Source organism: Pinus tabuliformis, chromosome X, assembly GCF_031772625.1.
Source record: "Pinus tabuliformis cultivar Carrire ecotype Pingquan chromosome X, CPIR1, whole genome shotgun sequence".
Classification (NCBI taxonomy): Eukaryota; Viridiplantae; Streptophyta; class Pinopsida; order Pinales; family Pinaceae; genus Pinus; species Pinus tabuliformis.
In genome coordinates this window covers 87,354,603-87,378,036 of record NC_142308.1, presented here as the reverse complement: position 1 = coordinate 87,378,036, position 23,434 = coordinate 87,354,603, and the positions used below count along the sequence as shown (strand labels likewise).

At 34.9% G+C, this 23,434-nt stretch overlaps 1 protein-coding gene and 1 pseudogene across 2 annotated transcripts; one reads left to right on the top strand and one right to left on the bottom strand.

Moving 5' to 3' along the window:
* Positions 1-5,340: 5,340 nt before the first annotated feature.
* LOC149138511 (outer envelope pore protein 16-2, chloroplastic-like) lies at positions 5,341-9,687 on the bottom strand. Of its 2 annotated transcripts, XM_089449074.1 has the most exons (7): positions 9,397-9,687; positions 9,251-9,302; positions 9,044-9,112; positions 8,905-8,936; positions 8,013-8,163; positions 7,854-7,923; positions 5,341-5,737 (listed from the first exon to the last, which is right to left on the bottom strand). In XM_089449074.1, exons 1-5 carry the CDS (start codon positions 9,529-9,531, stop codon positions 8,155-8,157), a joined length of 297 nt encoding a protein of 98 aa, XP_089305200.1. In that variant the 5' UTR covers positions 9,532-9,687; the 3' UTR covers positions 5,341-5,737; positions 7,854-7,923; positions 8,013-8,154. The 2 variants fall into 2 exon arrangements, with proteins under 2 accessions (XP_089305200.1, XP_089305201.1); XM_089449075.1 differs by lacking the exon at positions 8,905-8,936.
* Positions 6,076-7,561, top strand: LOC149138512 (F-box/LRR-repeat protein 14 pseudogene; annotated as a pseudogene).
* Positions 9,688-23,434: the final 13,747 nt, after the last annotated feature.

The window sequence follows — 23,434 nt, the reverse complement described above, 5'->3', positions numbered from 1 at the left end:
TAACTGAGATCCTTAAACCAGTAATGCCATCCTCAAACCAGTAGCACTTAAAGAGACGAAAATAACAGAAGAAACCCTACAAAATCCTTGTCAATTAAAGACAACGAGTCAAGAGTGATCTTGGATTCTCTTACTTCAAGAAACCAAACTAGATGACAATAAAGCTCTCAGTGCAAGAATATTTTTATGGAGAAATAGCAATAGAATTACACAAAGTTCGCGTGGACCCTCTAGAGGTTTATGTATGTTCTGGTTAGATGTTGCATTTAAATTAATATATAGTGCACAGTGCCAATTTTGTATAGAAATGTTCTTAGAAAGAAAAGATACGAGGGAGTAGATCCTTGTGATTAATATATATACTCTTGTATTATATGGGGATAAGGGAGAATTTTGGGCATGGTAAATTTTAGGGGCGAATTTTAGTCCAAGGGCGAAATTTAAGGGGTTTTTCATTTTAGAGGCGTGAAATTTTTATAAAACACCCATTTCATATAGTTAGCCCAACTTTTGTTTAAAAAATAATTATTTTTTTCATTTTAGCCCAAAAAAAAGGGGCAGATAAACTATGAAAAGACTCATTTGACACAAATATCTCTGAAATGTACTCACCACATCTATCAATTTTCAAAGCTTTGATGTAGTTCCCACTTTGTTTTCCAAAAAGAGCATTGAATTGACAAAAGCACTCAAACAATTCATTTTTATGTCTTAGAAAATAGACTCATGCCTTTCTACACCTATGAATACCAATAAATAATAAGTGTATGCATTGGTCCATGAAAATATGAGGGGTGATCTCCAAAGGTGTCTTTGTTCTTATTGAATTTCTTGCTAGAAATGATTCCCTAAGTTATTTTTGAAAGATGCATCATTCACATAAACTATCTAGTTTTTCTATAAGTGGCAAATCCCTTTACAATGCATTTCTTGTGTAGTAAGTTTAGACCTCCAAAGACAAGATGTCCAAATTTAGATGTCATAGCCAATTTTTATCTTTTATTTGTCCTTAAAAGGTTGTTTGTGTGACTACTACAACTTCTCTTCTTATGGATTCATTGGGAGTTGTGCTTGAGGAACCTCTACGTTAAACTCTGGTTTTATCTGCATTGGAAACATTCTAGTACTTGGCATTTGAAGTTTTGCAAAGAGTTGTTTACTTGGAAATTTATCTAAGATAGTGTATTCTCCATTTTTTAAAAAGGCTTTATACCTTTTTGCATAAGCTGTCCAATACTTATGAGATTGTGTTTTAAACCCAAAACAAAATACACATTTGAAATTTACCTTTTCTTCCCCTTCTTGGTTAGAATATTTCTTTTTCATTTATCTACGAGTAACAATTTGTTATTAGGTCTTAATGTGACTTCTATTTTTACGCTCATCCAAATTGGAAAACATTTATATGTTCCTTGTCATGTGATTGTTGCAACCTAAATCTAGAAACCATATATCCCTTTGATTTTCTTGTGCTATATTGCAAGCTAAAAACACTTTGTCTTGATTTTGATATTCTTTTATGTAAAGCTTGCACTTGGTTTACTAAGATCATATTGCTTCTTTCTTGTAATAATGGAATTGGACCTTATCTTTGTCATACCTTTGACCTTGTGCTTGATTTTGGCTTGGATTTTGACTTAGGTTTTTAGTGTTGTCTCTTCCACTAGAACTTGAAGAGTTGGTTCTTCCACCTCTACATTAACTTCTCCCTCTAGCTTTGGAATTTGATCTTCCTCCGCCTCTACCTTGACCAACTAAGACTTGTGTCTTGAAAGCATGTTCTAATGAAGAGTTTTATGTTCTACTCAACCTATGTTCATAAGATATAATGAGGCATGGAGCTTATCCACTTAGAATTGTGAGAGATCCTTTGTCTCCTTTATGGCCACAACAAAAGAATCAAACCTTGCCAGTAAACTTCTTAGAATCTTTTCAACCACTCTCCTTTCTTCAAGTGTCTCACCATGAGGTCTAATTTGACTTACCAGTCAAATAATTTGTGGAAGAAATGAGTCTATTGTTTGAGACTCCTTCATATATATTGTTTCAAAATCTTTTCTTAGCATTTGCAACTTTTTTTTCACCTTTTCCATGCCTTGATATGTTATTTGGAGTATGTCTCATGTTTTCTTTGGCTTTGTTGGTGTTGCAATCTTTTGAAAAATACTCTCATGCATTGCTTGAAATATGTAGAAGAAGGATTTGGAGCCCTTCCTATTATCTCTCTGCTTGTATCAATGCATTATATATTGTTGCATTTACTATTTTGTTGGAACCCATTCTCTACAAGGTCCCATATATCTTGAGAACAAAAGAGTGTCTTCATTGTGATTCCTCAATAATCATAGTTTTTCCGATTAAAGTGAAGAATTTGTCGATTTTTCAAGCTTGTGCTAGAATATGCAATTACTCACTGATATGAACTTTCTTCTTGTCATTGTCAAACTCTAATAAACCTTTGGCTCGTTGTCCAACTGTAATAAACATGCGCTGATGATCTTTGACTCTGATAAACCCATTCTGATAAGCCATGCCTCATGAAAGAAATGGATAGAGAATTAAAAAACAGAGCAGAGTAATGTGTAGAAATTAGAACCTTTGACTCGTTGTCCAACTATGTTGATAATCTTTGACTCTGATAAACCCATTTTGATAAGCCATGCCTCATGAAAGAAATGGACAGAGAATAATAAAACAGAGCAAAAGATAGAGTAATGTGTAGAAATCAGAAACACACACAATAAACTTTTGTTTATTTTGAAACACTTTCGATAAAAATCACATTGTAAACTTTTGATCAAAAAATTTCTAACCATCTAATATTTTAGACACACAATAAACTTTGTTTATTTTGAAACACTTTCAATAAAAATCACATTATAAATATTTGATAAAGTTTTTTAACCATGCAATATAATTCATCACTGAAAACTTTTATTTTACTCACATACACAAGATTAAAAGTTTTACCTACATTTACCTTTTTATATCAGCCAGTATATTTGTTTGTACTGCAAGAATAGAGTAAGTATAGACAATAAATGGGGTACTTCGAGATTAATTCCAACAAGTTTCGGTAATCAAACGATTGCGAAGCTTTGCATATAAGCAGTCATTTTTGACTATCAGGTACGCACTCACTGTTTGCTGATTCGCAATCTTGCAGGTTGGTTAGGGAAGATCTGTGATGTCAATTTTTTAATGGCGGATGTGCGAATCTGAGGAGAAAATTCAGGAGCAAATTTGAGACTCGGTCCAATGTAATTTGACTTGATTGATGTCCTGCATCTAATACAGAACGATAGATGCTTCCGCTAAAGAAGCCTACGACCATAGTATTACTGTGTGAAGTTTCTGGCCCATGCCAGATATCGTGAAAGAAGCGTGTGAGGAAGAATGAATCTGCATACAATTTCCACATTCACTTTACCTTTTCTGGTTTTTTCATCGAACCCTCTATACTCCCAAGGTTCATGTATGTTCTAGTGCCTACATTATGTCATAGATTGATACAGAATTTTTTAATTTTTTGTGTGAGGAAGAATGAATCTGCTTACAATTTCCACATTCACTTTACCTTTTCTGATTTTTTCATCGAACCCTCTATACTCCCAAGGTTCACGTATCTTCTAGTGCCTACATTATGTCATAGATTGATACAGAATTTTTTAGTTTTTTGATGTGGAGGCTGCGTGGGTTTTTGCTCGAAATTAATGAAATCCTTTAACGGGTTTGACCACAAGAATGACATTAGCCGAGATTGGTGAGTTTTAATCGAAAATAATAAAAAATCCACTAGCATTATCTCCGATTAAAATGTTCCACAATATCAATTAATTGACCTAAGCTTTTCTTTGTGGACAAATTAAATATAACCTATTAAAATATTCATTGATTATATTTAATTTAATTGAATATGCTATAATTCTGATTGATTATTTTTTTAAATTATGAAAGAATGAATTGAATTTAAATGTAAGATGATCAGATTTTATTCATGATATTAGATTTTAAGGGTTTTGTTTTCACAATATTAATTAATTGAACTCACCTTTTCCTTTTGGGGAAATATAATATAAATTATTAAAATATTTATTTATTATAGTTAATGTAATTGAATAATTTATAATTTTGATTGATTATTTTTTAAACTTTAAGAAAATGAATTGAATTCAAATGTAAGATGATTAAATATAAGTTATTAAAATATTCATTTATTATAATTATTGTAGATTTATTTTAATCATTGATTTAATATGGGTTGAGAGGGATTAAATTTCTTCCAGTGCAAACTTATTTTAGTGTAATTTTTTATTGTTTAAATTGTACTTTTGAATGTTATAGAGATTACATGACATGTGCATTGATTCATTTTATGTGCATAGATTGTTATTAATATATTTTTAAGTATACATCTATATTAATTCATATTAAAATATTTTATTGATAATCTACATTGATTCATTCTATACAACATTAAAATATTTTTTTAACATTATTTTTCTATATATACATATATATATATATATAAAGTTCGTATCAAATGTTAAAATATTTATGATATATTTTTTTCCTTTTTTATTATAGTCAACATTTTTTTTATTTACAAAATTTATTATTTTTATGGTAAGAGAAACATACATATTAACATATGGCCTTCACACTAGAATGTAAAACTCACTTAATTTAATTAAATACATAATAATTATGATTAATTATTTTTTAAATTAAAAAAAAATGTAATATGATCCTATTCTATTAATGTTATAAATTTTAAAAATTTCGTTTTCTACCACGGTTATAAATTTTAAAAGTTTCGTTTTCTACAATGGTTAACGTCCAAAATTTTTGATAGCGGTGAGGACACACCCGAAAAAAATTCCAACAATTTACATGGTTGATGTAACTTCCCAAATTTTGAACACATAAATATTTTTTAAGGAGGGATATCTCACCAATCACATATTCGCAAGGAAAATGCTAAATGCATAATGAATTATCTAATATATATTTATTAATTATTATTAATTAATGAATTTTATAAATTAAATTGACTTTTCGAACTAAATTAATGTTAAATTAAATTAAATATAATATAAAAGGTATATAACTAATGCAGTTTTGGTTAGTTTGGAAATAATAACTAGCAACGATTTTCATACTTTATTGTTTTGATTACTTTGGAAACAAGGGCAGCTGCGAGGCAGCGAGTCCCTGCATGAAGTTAAGAACAGGGAGCTGGGCAGATAACGCAGTGGAGAGACGGTTGCAACTTCAAGCAAGCAATATTTCAATAGTTCCAAGTCTATTGAGCCATAAATAAATTGGAGCAATACTTCCAAGTCTATTGAACCTATATTAAAGAAATTAAAGCAATATATGGGCCGCGTATTCTTGCAGTGGGTGTAAAAAAAATGTTTCAAGTGGATATTAAGTCAATTCAACTGATACAAAAGTCCAAATATGAGTTGCGAATAGTTACAACAACATTTTCCAGTTGCAGGATCAGATCAATCTCTGTTTTTAGCTAGAACAAAATGAACTATAGAGAGATGACTGATCCCTGATCAATGCATTGACATCTAATCAGTCCAAAGAGCAAGGAGATCCCCCTCCTAGATAGGAGGTCCACTTGAGAGTTCTGTTCCTTGAAGATGTGGCAGAAAGAAATCGGATTGAATCATTCTTTATAGCTTGGATTTGCAAGAGCCAGTGGGATAGTGAGGGGACAGTTTCACTGCAAAGAAAAACAAGAGAGTTTTGTGTAAGATTCAAATTCACATGTTATTAAAATAATTGAAAATTTGCAGTTCAGGCATGCAGATACTTATCAATCTTTCACTTGGATCATTATCTTCTTGGCTTGCTTATATCTTGCTTTGTGTATGGGCATATTGCCTGTTTTGTGTATATTCAACAATAGAAATTGCTTCCTGGTGGATTTGATCGTGATTTTTCTGTTTGTAGGCACAACTTTGATTATTCATTGCCCTTTGGTTCATTGTTTTATATGTAGAGTAATTTCTGGAGATTTCGCTACATGTACGCAGTCTGCCACTGGAATTAGGCTTGAGAATGATAGAGGCTTTACCAGATCAGGTGGTGTGGGAAGTACTAGATCGAATTAAAGAAACACCAGACAGAAACACTGCAGCCCTTCTGTGCAAACGTTTCTATCAAATCGAGAAAGACCAGAGGGAATATTTAAGGGTGGGGTGCGGTTTAAGCCCAGCAAATGAAGCCTTATCCGCGCTCTGTATGCGGTTCCCTAACTTAGTGAGAGTGGAGATAGGGTATTCTGGATGGATGTCAAAGCTAGGCAAGCAGTTGGATAATGAAGGGCTTAGAATTCTGTCACAGCATTGCCCTAACCTCACTGATCTCACTCTTAGCTTTTGCACATTTATTACAGATGGAGGTCTGGGGTATCTATGTTCCTGCACTGGGCTTAAGGTGCAATACTGTCTGTGGTTGTAGGCTGCAAAAAATTGTCAACTCTTCACCTGACTAGGTGCCTCAATGTAAGCAGTGTAGAATGGCTGGAGTATCTAGGTCGGCTTGAGAGTTTGGAAGGTTTGGCTATCAAAAATTGCCGGGCTATTGGAGAAGGTGATCTAGCAAACTTGGGGCACGGTTGGAGGAACCTGAAAAGGCTTCAATTCGAGGTTGATGCAAATTATAGGTACATGAAAGTATATGGACGTTTAGCTATCGAAAGATGGCAGAAACAATTGGTAGCATGTGAGGCTCTGGAAGATTTGAGTCTTGTTAATTGCCTCATCAGCCCAGGTAGAGGAATTGCTTGTGTGCTTAGGAAATGTCAAGCTTTGCAAAATCTTCATCTTGATATGTGTGTTGGGGTAAGAGATAATGATTTGATAAGCCTTGCCCAGCAATGCCCCAAGCTGAAAACCTTGTCATTACGAGTTCCTTCAGATTTCTCCATTCCTATCCTAATGAGAAATCCACTGCGGTTGACAGATGAAAGCTTGAAGGCCATTGCTCAGAATTTCTCTGAATTGGAATCAGTTTCAATATCATTCTCTGATGGAGACTTGCCTTCCTCATCTTCCTTCAGTCTTGCTGGCATAATTTCATTGGGTTTTAGTTCTTGACCATGTTTATTCATTCAATGACAGTGGCATGGAGGCTCTTTGTGTAGCTCACTTTCTAGAGATCCTTGAACTTATACAATGCCAGGAGGTCACTGATGAAGGGCTGCAACTGGTTAAGCACTTTCCATCCTTGACTGTCATGCGACTTTGTACGTGCTTGGGTTTGATAGATATTGGACTCAAGCCTCTAGTAGCTTCTCATAAATTGCAAAAGTTAAAGGTGGAAGATTTCCCTCAAATCTCAGAGAAAGGCACTCAAGGTGATGCAAAGGTTGTCTCCTACAAGCAAGATCTCTCATGGATGTACTGATGGATGGTTGACCTTCATTTTCTGAATCGTAGAATGGTCCATCCATGGATATCATTTGAAGAAATCAGTGCTTATTAACAGGCATTTTATCAATTAGAAGGACAACTTTTATGAAAGCAGGGTAATTCTAGGTGTAGTGCTATATGAATTATGAACAAATCCTCTGTCTCAAATTTGCTTCCTGACAGAATATGCTTGGAGTGGCCTTTCGCATATATGTACATGCAAGACTGTCTAGTGGGTTTTGGCCTCTCTGTAAGCTTCCAACAAGTTCAGAGTTCGAACATCGAAACTAGACTTAACAAATTATGAATCAATTAAGCGAGAGAAGAAAGAAAGAACTACATGAGATTTGAGCACATTCAAAAAGCAACTTCAAAATCCAGCATGCAATTAATGATGCAATGGAAGGTGAGCTTGGAACTTACAAAGCTTTGCTAGAGTCCATATGGTCATTTTCTGCCCACACTGTGCAAGCAACCAAATAACAGATGCCAACTACCAAAAAGTTTCCTTCTAAGGTTTAAGATGCAGAAAAGAAAACCCAAGAACTGGAGAACCGGAGATCTGTTTATCAAATAATGTACCTTCATAGTGGTAGCTGGATCGCCTGAAAAGAGTTCTCGGAGCTTGGCAAGCAATCCATTGACAAATGAAAGCACCAATCTAATGATAGAAAGTGCATAGGCCTCACTAATTGCTTCATAATTTACAAGGCTGCAGTCTTGTTCAAGTCCCCTGGCCAACATTAAATCTCATAAATCAGTACTTATCAATCTTTCACTTGGATCATTTTTTTAAAGCCTTGGAATAAGACACAAGGCATATGTGAACAAACAAATAACAGATTATCATACCAAGCCATTGAAACAAGTGGTTGAAAAAGTAAAAAATCCAAAAGAACATCTATGCATAACAATATAAAGCTGCTTCAGCCATGTGATGTAAGTTTGTTGTCTTTTCCCTTTAGAAAGGTTGGACTATGTGCTAGGAATTCAATTATGAAAACAGCACAAGGCATATAGGCACAAGCAGATTACAAATTATCGTACTAATCAATTGAAAAAAGATCTTGGAAAAGTACGAATCCCACAGAGCATCTTCAACCATATGCCATATGCGTTAATAAGGTACAAGGCACATGACCACAAACAGATTTTCTATTACCATACCAAGAAATTGAAGAGGTTGAAAAAGTACAAATCCAAAAGACCATTTATGTTCAACCATATGCTGGTTGAACCCTGTGACGTGAGCTGTTTGTTTGTGTCTCTGCCCTTAGATTGGGGAAGTTTTAGAACTTCACTGCTAAGCTTTAAATAGATATTTTTGAGCAAATTTTTATGTAATTTTTTACTCCATTAAATAGTTCTATTGTCTCTTAACATTGTAATCCTATTGCTAGTAATATGGGAACTTGGAAGGTCAATATGTGGAGAAAGTCCCCTGATATGGAGGGCATAGAGAAAGAAATTGTACCAGAGTCTCCAAAGACTTCTTGTATGTCTCTCCTGTGATGGATGCCACAACACTGATGTTACTTTTTGTCATGTAGAAATTCAGCAAACTATGGAACCTTCTCTTATTTAAGAATTCAAATAGCATTTTTCATGCTCACCTTCCAAATTAGGAAAACGGGTTTGCCTTCTCTGCCTACCAATTTCTGGAGTATTTTTCTTCTCAAACCCTGCATTCAAAATAGCCAACATACAAACCACCGAGTTTTCATCAAATTCTCCTAACAAATCCGTTTGTTGAACAACTATAACATATCAAACTTGTCTCGTTTTTAAAAATCACGGAGATAGATAGAGAGTGACAGGACCTTCAGCTGCTGTGCAATAAGAATCGCTGGATACAGCCTGCACTGCTCCAATCTGCCATTAAAGTCACTTTCAGCTCTCTGGTAAGAACAGAGCATATAGATACAGAACTTTTAAAGAAGAAGTGTTGGCTTTAATTAGGACTCACCCCTGCAGCTTTCACGAAACTCTTAGTTACACGATTCAGCAGAGGATGACCCAAATCGAAAAAGGATTGCCCGTCAAATTTCTTGAGATCATTCAGAAGACAAGTTATTATATTTAAACATAAATTGAAGTTCATTAAAATTATTAGTAAAGTGAATATGCCGGTTAGAAAAATGAATACGACAGGCTGCCAAATGTTGCATGCACAAAGAAACGTGGCCACATGTTAGCAACGTAAAGTGTCTTCTCGTACAGAAGACCAACTAAACAACAAGAACCAACTGCTACAAGCTGTGGTGTACAGAAGACCAACTAAACAGCAAGAACCAACTGCTGCAAGCTGTGGTTTTGTGGACCGAGCATTTGTCACAAGAGACATAAATCCCTCTTCAGTTGCTAGAAAAACATTCCGTATCACCGCCAAAAGTATCGCTGCAGCTACCAGAGAAAGGAATTTCCACGACCCGAATACACGTTCATTCAGAAACTCTCTTTCAGCAATCTAACATCTTCTTCGCTGTCGATCATCCCGTTTATGAAATCGGTGTATCGTGTGAAAACCAGCGCACCCGGAGCCGCAGAAGATTCAAATGCCACCAGATTTCTCAAGATTACCTCCGTGTTGGCATCCAACCTTACTTTGGGGAGGTAAATCGTGGCAGTCTTCTCATCAAATTGTATTGTGGTGAGGTCGCCGTCCATAGCAACGAATTTGACTCCCGTAGAGGATAAAGCGGCCACGGATGGAATAGCTAGTTCGTCTCAGGCGGTATGATCTTTTCGGTGGATTCTTGGCCCTCCCCCTTTTCGGCTCCCTCTGCATCCTCCTCCTCAGATTTCATCTCATCTTGATCGACAAAAAGAGACAAGGGTTTCTTCAGAGCACTCAGAGCAGGCAGATTCCCAATAATAGAAAGAAGATGTAAGGGCAACTTCATCAGAAATCGCAGAGGCCTCCCGTTCCTCCCGTTCAGCAACTTCATCAGCAATCGCAGAGGCCTCAAGCGCTTACCTTGCCTCTGGAGGAGTTGCTTCCTACCGGCTTTGGTTTGCAAGGTATGATCTGTCTCTGCCGCCTCTCGTGACTCACGACGGTCGATTATGGCCGGCATCTCCTGGTATCTTGAATCAAGTCGAGAAGACCCATTCGAATTCAGAGAGAGGGCTTTGACAGGCGAGTTTCAGATGAATAGACCGGGACGGACGCTCACGCTAGGCTTACCGGGCCATACGAACATAGCGGCGTGATCCTGTGTATAGAGAAGACCCATTCGAACTCAGAGCGAGGGCTTTGACAGGCCAGTCTGAGATTAAATTTGAGTCCCTGTGTTTGGTTTTCCCTTGTAGGGTTCTTAACAGAACGTGCGACGAAGGCTAACAGCTGTTGAACCATGGTGCATCATGGCATGCACCAGCTGCCAATGTAGAACATTGTAACAGGGAACACCGAGCTTTACTAAACCGCATACCCGGGCAGAAGTAATGCTAACATTAAAACCAGACACCCGTGACGGTTAGCACGAAAATGCACCGGGCTTATTGCTTTAAGCTATGGTCGAGCCTCTTCTGCCTCGGGAAGAGGCCAAATAAGATGGCGAAGTTCAGCTGTGAATGAAACTTAGCATAAGCGACTAACAAAGCATTTCGAAACTTTAGCATAACAACCGAAATAGCCGAATAACACCTTCGAATTAATGCTATCTCTAGAACGATCGATTACTATAGTCCCTGTCAGATGCCAGATGGCAGGGACTAATAATAACTAGTAATGATTTTCATACTTTATTGTTGTTACTTACTTTTTTGCTGAAACTTTAGGTGAGACTTTGTAATGGGAACCTCGGAGGGGTTTCTTTACCCTTTATTAAATGAGGTCTTGGTTATTTAGGACTTTGTAGCGCCTTTTCGAAGGAAACTGAAATCCAAAGAAGTAGCTTCTTTTCGAAGGAAACTGAAATCCAAAGAAGAATAGGCAAAACTTGTGAAGAAGGCCAAAGCCATCCCTTTGATAACCTTCCAAAAAGGTTTCAAAAAATTACCACGACCTTCTTGGATCGAACCCTGGTTGGGAAGTTCACTAGAATGTGGTCATCTCCATGATCTATGGAAGCTTGGATTGAAAAGACCCGAAAGCCTACGATGAAAGGTCAAATTCATTTTTACGCTTGTGGGAATGACTTCTTTTCCTTTCTATTTGAATACAAGTAAGATAAGGATGTAATGTTTAGAAATGTTCCTTATTTTTTGGACCTAGAGGGATACATTTGAACAAATGGATTATGGATTTAGACCCAAATGAAGACATCTTGAATTTTGTCCCTAGATGGGTCAAACTCCCTCAGCTCTTACTCTTTTATTGGAGTGATGACTGCGTGAGCTATTAGAAACAAGGTTGGAAAATCCCTGAATTGGGAAAAGCCAAAAGGATCTCAGCTTGCATGTTCCATGATTTGTGTAGAGGTAGATTCAGAGGAGGGTCTTCCCTAAGAAATCAAGCTCATACAAGGAGAACACACACACTATCAGAGCTAAGATTATGAGAAATTTTCATTTAAATGGAGATATTGCCATGAGTATGGCTATTTTGCAAGAGATTGTGAAAAGGCACAATGAGGAAAAGTTGTAGAGACACCAACAGGGAAAGAAGAGTTGTGGCAGACTTAGAAGAAAGGTGGAAACAAAAGGAGATCATAAACAACACACACAAAAAACAGAAGGGAAAAATACACCCTTAACCTCGACAAACCATTTTGAAGTTTTGTAATCCCATGAAGAAAATGAATAAGAGGAAAATGTTCTAAGTTCAGCAGACGGGGCCCTAGAGGAGGATGCTACAAACCTTGATGTAGAAGAATGAGGAATAAAAGACCAAAAGAAATTTACAGAGATGTAAGATGGTGGTATTCAACCCAAAATGTCAACTAGTAATTTGAATCAAGAGGAAATAAAAGAAAATATGGGCATCCCATCTCCCAAAATTAGAAATTTCATTGTGAGATTATCAAAACCTAAAGGAAATCCCTCGAGCACCATTATGGGTAATATGAATCAGACCATTTCCTGGGAAGACGAGGGTATTATCGAAGAGATGGAAAGCATAAAAAAGAAGAAAGGAAGACCCTTCAAGAAGATTACAAGAGAAATAGGGGTAGAACAAAACAAAAAAAATAGGAAATTATCTAGTAATAACTGAGATCCTTAAACCAATAATGCCATCCTCAAACTAGTAGCACTTAAAGAGACGAAAATAACAGAAGAAACCCTATAAAATCCTTGTCAATTAAAGAGATAACGAATCAAGAGTGATCTTGGATTCTCTTACTTCAAGAAACCAAACTAGATGACAATAAGGTCTCAGTGCAAGAATATTTTTATGGAGAAATAGCAATAGAATTACACAAAGTTCGCATGGACCCTCTAGAGGTTTAAGTATGTTCTAGTTAGATGTTGCACTTAAATTAATATATAGTGCACAGTCCTAATTTTGTATAGCAATGTTCTTAGAAAGAAAAGATACAGGGATTAGATCCTTGTGATTAATGTATATACTCTTGTATTATATGGCGATAAGGGATAATTTTGGGCATGGTAAATTTTAAGGGCGAATTTTAGCCCAAGGGAGAAATTTAAGGGGTTTTTCATTTTAGAGAGGCAAAAATTTTATAAAACACCCATTTCATATAGTTAGCCCAACTTTTATTTAAAAAATAATTATTTTTTTCATTTTAGCCCAAAAAAGCAACAGATAAACTATGAAAAGACTCATTTGACCTGATTTTCCTGGTTTGGGAGCTTGTATTCCATTACAATCGCCTGATTTTGTGCTTTGCAATGTTAAATTCGTTTGCAATCACCCATTTTCTGGTTTGGGAGGTGGTTTGGGAGGTTGTATTTGGTCCCAATTGCCTTGATTTATTCTGTGAATGGCTCTCTGTTTTCAAATCAGGTTTTCATCAATGGCAAGGGTGTAAATAAATAAAAATATAAAAAAAGTGGAGGTATGGTAAATAAATAAAGCATTTTCTTATATTTACTCCTTAAGTCACCTTATATTTACGAACATAAAATGCGTTATATTTAGGTGAAGCCTATGGGCCAAATAACATGGGCCAAATTATTATTAATACCATGAAAAAACATTATTAACCCTAATATTACTATTAATAAAAATAAAGATGGCACATGGTATTGACTCATGGTATTGACGTGGAATGTAGCCTATTTAAAAGGGGGAATTAAACCAACATAGATCCATCTTTACTCTGGATCTATTAAGTGTCGAGAGGGATCAAATATCGTGATATGCAAACTATCATAGAATGAAAAAATATTTGATCACTCTCGGGGCTTGGTAGATCAAGAGTAAAAATGGATCTTGTAATTTAATGTCACTTAAACATTTTAACTCGATTAAAAAATAAAAATAAAAATAAAAAATCAATTATTAATTTTTATAAATTACTAATAGTAGTTTTTAAGCTCCCGCTTTATGATAACCCATGGTATTGACCCATGGTAATACATGTGAGAATAGACTATTTAAAAGGGAAATTCTATCATCTTAGATCCATCTTATTTCCGGGTCTACCAAGTGCTCAAAGGGATAAATAGATTTCATCCCTCTAAGAGTTTGGTAGACGTGGAGTTAAGATGGATAGGTTGGTTTTTATGATAATGAAGATATTAGATAGACTTAGGAAATTATATTGTCAAAAAAAATCTTAAGGTGAATGGTTAAAGCTACATTTAGTCACTTCACAAAATCTAGTAAAATATACCAATAACTCCATTAATATTGGTTTTTCTGATTTAACAAAAAAAATAAAAATCAAAACAGTAAATTGTATCAATCTTTCCGCATCACCCTCGTAGAAGAGAGATAGTCACTGCCCAGATTTCCCACCATTTTTCAAATGTTCTCAATATGATATATTCATGGAAAAGTTAAGGTATTGATGTCGGATTAGTTGTTTGAAAAATATGATGCTTTGTACAACCTTTCATCTTCTCTGTTATTCTTAGTTTTTCGTAATGATCTGTAGGGGTTGGGCCACTGTACCATATTGTCCTAAAAGGGAGAGATTGTGCACCAGAAAGAAAATTAATCCACATGTTACAAAGGAGTTAAAAAATGCGAGACATATGAAGGTAGTGAATTATGCTAATAATCAATTTATATTGGGAGAGACATAATTAAATTTTATTATTTAATTGAATATTTCCAATTAAAATAATAATAAATCGACATTTATATATTGATTGGAAGGCTTCTAACAACGGTCACTTCTTTCCATTAGATCCCCTTCAGGCCTTTGGGATACCTACTACTTTCTTATATTATATAGTTGGGGCTTTCTACTTGTTGGCATGTTGGGGTAAAGAAACCTGATGTGTGTGTTTTTTTTATCTCGCAGTTGGAGTCTATGGAATAAGAAAGAAATTTGATTTGCATTTTCTCATCCTGATAGGTAAATGTTTGTAGATGAAGATTCCATCTTAGCAACTTTGTCACAAGGAAATTATGTATATTTTGTTGTTGCTTAGTAAAAAATCAAGCAAATTTTTTTTTTTTTTAACTCAACATTGGTTGCATTTAGGAGCAAAGAGTTGTCTCAATGTCTTCTTCATGCAAGAAATTTGTATGGTCCAACGATCTTGCCATATGACTGTTGACAGCTAGCTTGTGGTACAAGGCTATCTTTGATGATGAAGCAGTAGTAGTAGCTTGGTGGTGGGGAAGATTTGGAATGTTAAATCTTCAATGAAATCCATGATTTTTATGTGGTTGGCCCTAACAAATAATGTTTTGACGTGAGAGGTTCTAAAAAATATGAAAGATAGGGTCCTGGAATTTGTACTCTATGCAAATGTGAAGGGGAAACAATAGACCACGTGTTGGTGTTCATTTGTATTTTTGTTGAGGAGGTATGGGGTGTTATTCTCCCCTTATTTGAGGATAGGGTACTTGGAAAGAGGCTTCCTTGTTGGACTGTTTGATGATAGAGCACTCAAATAACAAAGATCATTGCGCCTGATTGCCTCTAGAGCCATTTGGATAGGAAAGAGGGAATAACAATTTTGTAGACAAGGAGATCCCCCCTTTTCAGGTACATCATCAAATAAAATACCTATATGAAGGCATAAAAATGACTCAAAAGGTTAAATTTCCAAGGTGGGTTGAAATCTGGAGGTTGATAAAACTTATCCATGGCCTTTCTTTGTTGGTCCTTTCCAAGGTGATATTCTTGTTATATATATTATCTGCGAATATGTGTGATATTCTTGTTCTATATATTATCTGTGATTCAAACCCAAGTCAACTGATCGTACATGTGTGATATTCTTGTTCTGTATATTATCTATGATGCGAACCCAAGTCAGCAACGTGTAGGAGGCAAATTCGAACTAGTGTTGCTTTTGGTGTCTTTCATGTATACTTCTGCCAGAGAATTATCCGCAATACATCAACTTCTGGATTCACATGTCTCCCGATATTTGATTATTTTTCACATTTTGAAGTGGGCATAGAGGATAGCTCTTGTTTCAGGTGCAAACATATTCATTGCAGGTCATAATGGGCAGTGGAGCAGTAGGGATGGGCTTGTTGGGTTAGTATAATTTGAACCCAACTGCAAATTTGATGCCCAAAACTTCACAACTAGTTTTGGAGGTTCCCTGGCAACAGAAAAGCAGAAAATTAGGAGGTTTGAAACATTGAGGCCATGCCCATCATATAAACCTTTTTCTATCACAACAAGCTTGACAATAGGAAATCATTTGGCGTTCATGTTGGCACAACCCTGCAACTTCCCAAGTGTGCATGTTTTTCACAATTCACGCTATGATTTATTTATTTATGTATTTGTTTTTGGTTGAAATTTCTACATGTATAGACAGCCTGTGTGACATCCTTGATAATATTGCCATTTGAAGACCAAGTGAAGAAAGAAAAGACCATAGTTGAATATAGTTTAACTTGGAGGTGTTTAGAAGATTCATTTGTGAATTGAGTTGCTGCAAATAAGCTTCTTATCTTCATTTAATGAATTGTGTCAAATACCTCGGTTGGGTTTTATTTATAGTTTTTTTGAGTTAACGGTTAGTGAATGGATTGATAAAGACTTTGTTCTTGATCTTGATTCCCCTCAGTTGCCAGCAAACAAAAATTGTAGACTTCAATAATACAATTAATGCTCTTGTCAAACTGTGCCTCAGTTACCAAGGGTACTAAATTTATTGTGATTTCTTTATCTAGTTTGTAAATTACTTCATGTAGAGGGAAATCAGAGATTTTTAGATCCTCCTATGAGTGAGCTTGATCCTAAAATGAATGTGATAATTGAGAAAGAAAAGAAATCGCAATTAAATGGCTTTGAACTTATTTATTTTGTACATTTTACATCCTGGGCTGTTATGGAAGCTATTGGATCATGTCTAACAAACAAGTATTCAGAAGGAACCCTTGATAAGAGGTAAGTGCCTGAAGATATAACTTGGAATGTGAAGAATGGCACCATCATGATTGTGATTGTGTCTGAGCTGCTTGGTAGTTTTTTCTTGCCACTTGGTATTTCTTTCTTGTTAAATTCAGTTTCTCTTAGATTTTGGACCTGTACTTTTTAGTTTGAATGTTTGACATGTGTGCAATGGTTTATGGGTTCAATGTTATAGTGTAGAGACCTGTAGTTGTTGCATGAGTATCTATTATCACAATGATGGATACATTTGTTGGATATTTTTCTATATTTATTCACTACGGTGTTGGGTTGGGATTTATACCATGCATATAATATGCTGGCAATGAATTCATTGACCAAAGTTAGAGGATTTTCTAGCAGAGGGCCCTAGAAGCATTCCATATTTACAACAGTACATGGGGTGTTAATTTTCAACCATTATCTCGATCCCCAACTAATTTTGTTGTTTATACAACTCTCCTCCAACCACATCATCGCATTATGGTGTGTATGGTTGTAAATTATGAACTTCCTTTGATAATATTATCATTCCTATTTGGGCATGTAACATGTGAAAAAATTATTTGCAATGTTTAGGGTTTGGACTTACCACATGGAGGGTGTTTGTATCATTGATTCATGATAGCAAAAAAGTGAGTATCGACTACATCATTTTACTTTGAATCAATGCCATATCATCTAGATTAGTCCACATGTGAGATCGCATTTCCAGTCTAATAATAATTAGGAGGGAAACAGTTCCATCATTAACAAATATTGAACCAATCTTTTGGGGAAGTGTTTAAAGTGTTAATGGTCGGGTTTGTTTTCTTGGGTTATAGGATTGTTGACTATGAGATGCTTGAGAAGAATGCCACCCTTTTTAGGATCAAGCTTGTCATTGCTAGTGCTAGTGCATATCCCGAGATATTGATTACCCTCACATGAGGCAGGTATTGAAGTTGGGTATTTCTATAGATCTTATAATGGCTATCCTTTCAAAAATTTCTCTTTCCAGCAATGTCTATTCTAGCATATTTTATTAATATGTTCTTATAGTATGTAATGTTGGATTTTTTATGATTTTTAGTACTAAAAAGTTTGTGGTTTGGGAAGACTGCCAACACAATTGGGGCATACTTAATGATGGAAATGGTACACATAAATGGTCTCATCGTTGCTTCTATAATGGCCAATCCATTTTACTTTTTTGATGTAGTAACAACTACAACGCACAAGGTGAGTTGATGTTATTAATTTCTCTGGACTTCACCCTTTTGATTAAAAATATGACTATATTGGATGGATATTTTTTTGGATCTATCTTAATGATATCTATTTGTGACATTCCCCCCTTGTAGAAGAAAAGGAATCCCATTAATGTTCAAGAAACAATGGAGAACTAAAACAAATATGCAATTCCCATCATAGGAGGAGTGATTATAGAGTTAAGAGGTGTAGATTTTCCTTTTGATTCTCTTACATGTTCTTTGATTCAGTTTCCTGTTTTCATTTTTTTATATTCTTTCTGTTTCTTATCACTACTAGATCAAAGCTTCGATGAAATTCATTATGCTCCTTGAATTTTTTGTCAATTGTTTCACTTTTTTCCATTTTTATCTTTCTGATATTTTTCATTCTAAAATATTTTTGGATTGGAGGGTTGTGATTTTTAGTCTTTACGAGTTCCTTGGGGAGGCGTGATATTATTCAGGAAGGAACCAATATTGGGGGTCAACCTAGAGATAACCATAAAAAATGTTGTATTTCTAGGGTTACAGGTCAATCTGAGTTCTCCTTCCTTTCCTCCATCATTCATATTTTTCCCCTGCTCACTAATATCATAATATTGGATATATCGATTTTTTGTATCATTTCGTTTCTAAAAGATACATGAAATAATTTGTGCCTTTATAGGGAGGACCACATAACCATACCATATGAGGGTTGTTTGTTTGTTTAAAACAGGATGTAACTGTAGAGTTCAAGGCTTATCAAGTACAAGTGTAACACTCTCACATGTCTAAGCTTCTGTAAAATTCATGTATGTGAATTATTTTTTGAATGGATTTTGTTTCTTATCAAAGGTAAAATAGTTTTAGTAAGCTGTAGCAAATTTCTGAGCCCTTGCAAAGAGCTTAATGGATTTGGGTTACAATTTGGTGTCTGGTGGTAATGAAAATCACCTAGTTCTAGTTGATTTGAGGCCCTTGGTAAGGATCCTCTGTTCATATGCTAGAGTACACAACCTACTTGTATATTGATTTCTATTGGATTTAGTTGGTTGAATGTAACATGGTATATATTAATGGGCTTGGATAGGGCATTGATGGTGCAAGAGTAGAGGGCGTTTTGGATGTTTCTTCTATCACACTGAACAAGAATTTTGTACTAGGTTACATGAATTTTTTCTTTATATATTTAGATGTAAGGGATTAATTGACTTTCCTTTCTCCATGGGATGATATAACTTACTTTACTACCTTACATTTTTAGGTGATAAAAGTGTTATGGTTCCTGGTGGTATATGCATAGGGACTCCTACATTAACCACTCGTGGGCTTCTTGAGGATGACTTTATTAAGGCTGTAGATTTTATCCACGACGGGGTGCAGATAGCCATTAAGGCTAAGGGCTCTGTGAAAAGTACAAAATTAAAAGATTTTATAGAATTTATTAAGTCAGACAATTTCTAGCTATGAAATAGCATCGTTGATCTCAAAAAATAGGTTGAATCATTTGCCAGCCAATTTCCATTTTCTAGTGTTGGCACTCAAAATCTTAGTTAGATATATGACTTGATCACAAGTTCAGAAGTGTTCTTTATTAACTTTTTGGTTGGGCTTCAGTGACGATAACTAGGTTGGTAAGATTTGGTTCCATGTGTATATTATAGTGATGAATAATGTTTTAAGCTGAATTTTGTCTAAGTTTATGTGCTTTTCCAGCATTGGCATTAACGGATTCTATTCTATTGTGCTGGATGTTAAATTTGCCATTTTATTTATTGGCAATTATGTATGACTCTCTTTTTGGTCATCACAAGAATTTTGGGTTGAAAAAAATATTGATAACTTTTATGGAAGCTATTATAGCACTTATTTAGGTTAGGCATCAGTGACGATAACCAAGTTGGTAAGATTTGGTTACATGTGTATGTTACAGTGATGAATAATGTTTTAAGCTGAATTTTGTCTGAATTTATGTGCTTTCCTAGCATTGGCATTAACAGATTCTATTCTGATGTGTTGGATGTTGAGTTTGCCATTTTATTTATTGGAAATTATGTACGACTCTCTTTTTGTTCATCACAAGAATTTCTGGTTGAAAAATGTTGATAACTTTTATGGAAGCTATTATAGCACTTATTTATGTGGTGTGACTATGAATATTTTATATAGCCTAGAAAGAAATATTCCATACTTCTCAAGGGCCCAAGTATTGGGCTAATTACACAGTTTCATAAATTGTGTTCACTAAGATACTTCTACACATGCACAGATTCCATGTATACAAGAGACATTTGCAATCAATTCAACTTCTAAGATTTTATTGTTACATTCGTCATCTCACATAGGCTGGAAAGAATTGGTCCCGTTTGTAGATTATAGCAATGAACCAAGTTGAGATCTATCGTTTTCTTGAATTTATGTGCTTTCCCAGTATAAGCATACAGATTCTGTTTTGGTGTGATGGATGTTGAGTTTTCTATTTTATTTATTGGAAAAAAAAGTCTACATAATTTGTATGGTACACCCTTTCAATCCTTCATTTTCGTGAGAAGTTATTTATACTCACTTCTATTGGTTAGGACTAAGTAATAAGAATAGTAGGCATAAAGACTCAGGTAGAAATAAATAGAAAGAAAGTGCTACTGTTACGTTTATTGTACACACCCTTTATAGAATGAATTTACCACCCTATCCATTGTTTATAGATAGAATTGACGTAGCTTGAGTAGGTATTTACACAGGATTTGATTACTCAATTTACCACTTCACACACCCTTTCTGTGTTTCATTTGACTGGTTGACTACTCTTACTATTTTGAATTATATTAGTATTAGTCAGTATATTAGATCAATTGGGACTTACACTATTAGGAATCTACATCTTGAGTTTATTGAGTCTATAGAATCAAGCTCTCATTTATTCTATAGGACAAAGGAATGCAAAGTATATAGTGACAAATTTGAGAGCCAAAAACACAAAAAGATAAGTGGAGTATTTGATCCAATTACTATTGGATTCACTTATTCCAAATAAGTGTATATATAATTTGTTATGGAGTTTTATGGGGTGAAGTAAAAGTGCAAGGATTGTTGGATTAAGGCTATGAGACGTGATGTGATGTGCTTGAGGACTGTAAAATATACCATGACTGGGTGGTATCTATTTTGCAAAAATTGCATAGGACTTGTAATTGGTCCCATACACAATAAGCAGCCCCTTGTGGAGGTATGCCAGTCCACGAGAGGTGAACATGTCACTTGGGGGAGTTGAACCCTAGTGGGTGTGATAACAACACCCCTCTTTCACTGACCAGGTAAGAAGTTGTTGACAACATTGTTTAGATTTTGATTTAATAGTCTTATGGTCTTAATTTTCTTAACAGGAGAGGGTATTATTCAATGGAATCATAGTATCTAAATCATGAACATGGGTTAAGTTTTGTTTCAAAATATTTGACTCTTGAATGCTCAAATTTTTGTGTGACCACCAAATGTAAGGCCTTTCAACCAATTGGATGTTCAAAGTAGTGAAAATAATAGTGAGTGTAGTCTCACATTGCTAGATATTGTTTTCAGTTGGAAGTGTTGAAAAGAATAATGGGAGTTTGCCAAACTGGGATTGTGAAACATATGAGTAACTGCTTCCATACGTTGGTGAACTTTCATTTGCATATACATATATTCCAACTAATCTCTTCTTGAATTAGTAGGATGTAAAAGCTTTTGTGAATGGTGGGCATGGTGTATTGGGATGTTTCCATTAACTCAAGTTCTGAACATCATGATTGAGTGTCGGGTAAAAACTTGGCATGTTTTGAATTAGTAATAATTTCTTTCTCAATGAAAAATTTTCATCTGCATATAGATCCTAGCTAGGCTCTCTCGAAAATGGAAGAATATAAAACTTTTGTTGTTGTGTCATGGATGACATAAATTAATATGATTTAGTTAGCTCAGGTTTTCATTAGTTCAAGTGTCGAATATCACGTCGTCTACAACCGTGGTGGTTTATCAAATAGTAATGGTGTTTTAATGAGAAACCTTCATCTGCATGTACATTCCAACTCGACTCTTTCAGAAATGGTAGAATGTACTTTTGTGTTTTGAGTATTATTGGTCGAATAAGGTAACATTATTTAGGAAACTCGGTTATTGCATAACAGCCATGATTTTCCTATGTCTAGTCATCATCTCAAATTCTTGTTCTTGTTTTTTTTGGTTTAGAATGCAAAATTGAGAGTTTTTTTCTTTTGATAAGCTACTCTAATTTTTCAATTGGAATTTATGTCTGATAATGTGGTGATTATGCATGATTTGTTTTAATTCCTACATAGTTGTTGTGATATGTCATTCATCAAAAATAACATTTTTTTTTCAATCTGGATTATTTTTCATTACTCCGCTGCCAAAACACATAAGTCCTTGCTAGGTTATGCATGTATGGTGTTGTTTGTGGTGTAATAATACTTTTGAATTTAAACATGAGGTGTTGTTTTTGGGTAATACATTATTCTTAAGTAGCACCTCTTGTTGATCAATGCTTTAAATCTTTTTGTATTTGATGTCATGATCCCTACTCATTCCTATTGTAATGGAGATCGTTCTCACAAGCACTATTGCATGATTAATGTATTGTCCTAATATAGTGACCTAATTATTTTTTTTTATTGTTGCAACTCCACTGATATTATTGTCAATTTCTCATTGGTTCTATTCAATTGTAATCAATGCCTCATGAGTTTGTGATTCCGGAGTAGGCGATAAACTAGGGGAGGGAAGCCAGTAGTGGAATGGGGACCAATAGTGGGGATAGAACTTGACCTTTAAAGCTATAAAAAATCAGAACACAACACATCAATAACACATTATAAAAGTGGTATTAAAATAACGAAGAATGCACACAAGTTTAAAAATATTCCATAAACTCACTAGGCATAAAATTGTCTAGAAAGTGACTCTTAGTTCACTACCATACAAAACATCATGTCCAAACACATCTTTAAATTATCTAACTTAAAGACACTTCAAATCCTTATACATTAATAACCATCAAATTTTTAGTCCAAAAAGGTTCAATTTTGATGTACAAATCACCTATCACATCTGATAGAGAGGTTGATTGCTGGAGAATGTTTGCAGTAAATGATGTTCCAATATGTATAACCTCAAGTCCATATGGGGCCCAATGCTTCTTTCCCCTTGTCCATTTGATCAGGCATGAATAGGTAATGCTTATTATTCAAAGCTTTCGATGACCCACCCCTAAGTTTACAATCTATAATGCAAAGGATTAACTTATTCAACTATGTTCAAAATGACCATTAATCAAATCAATCTGCCAGGGCCATTA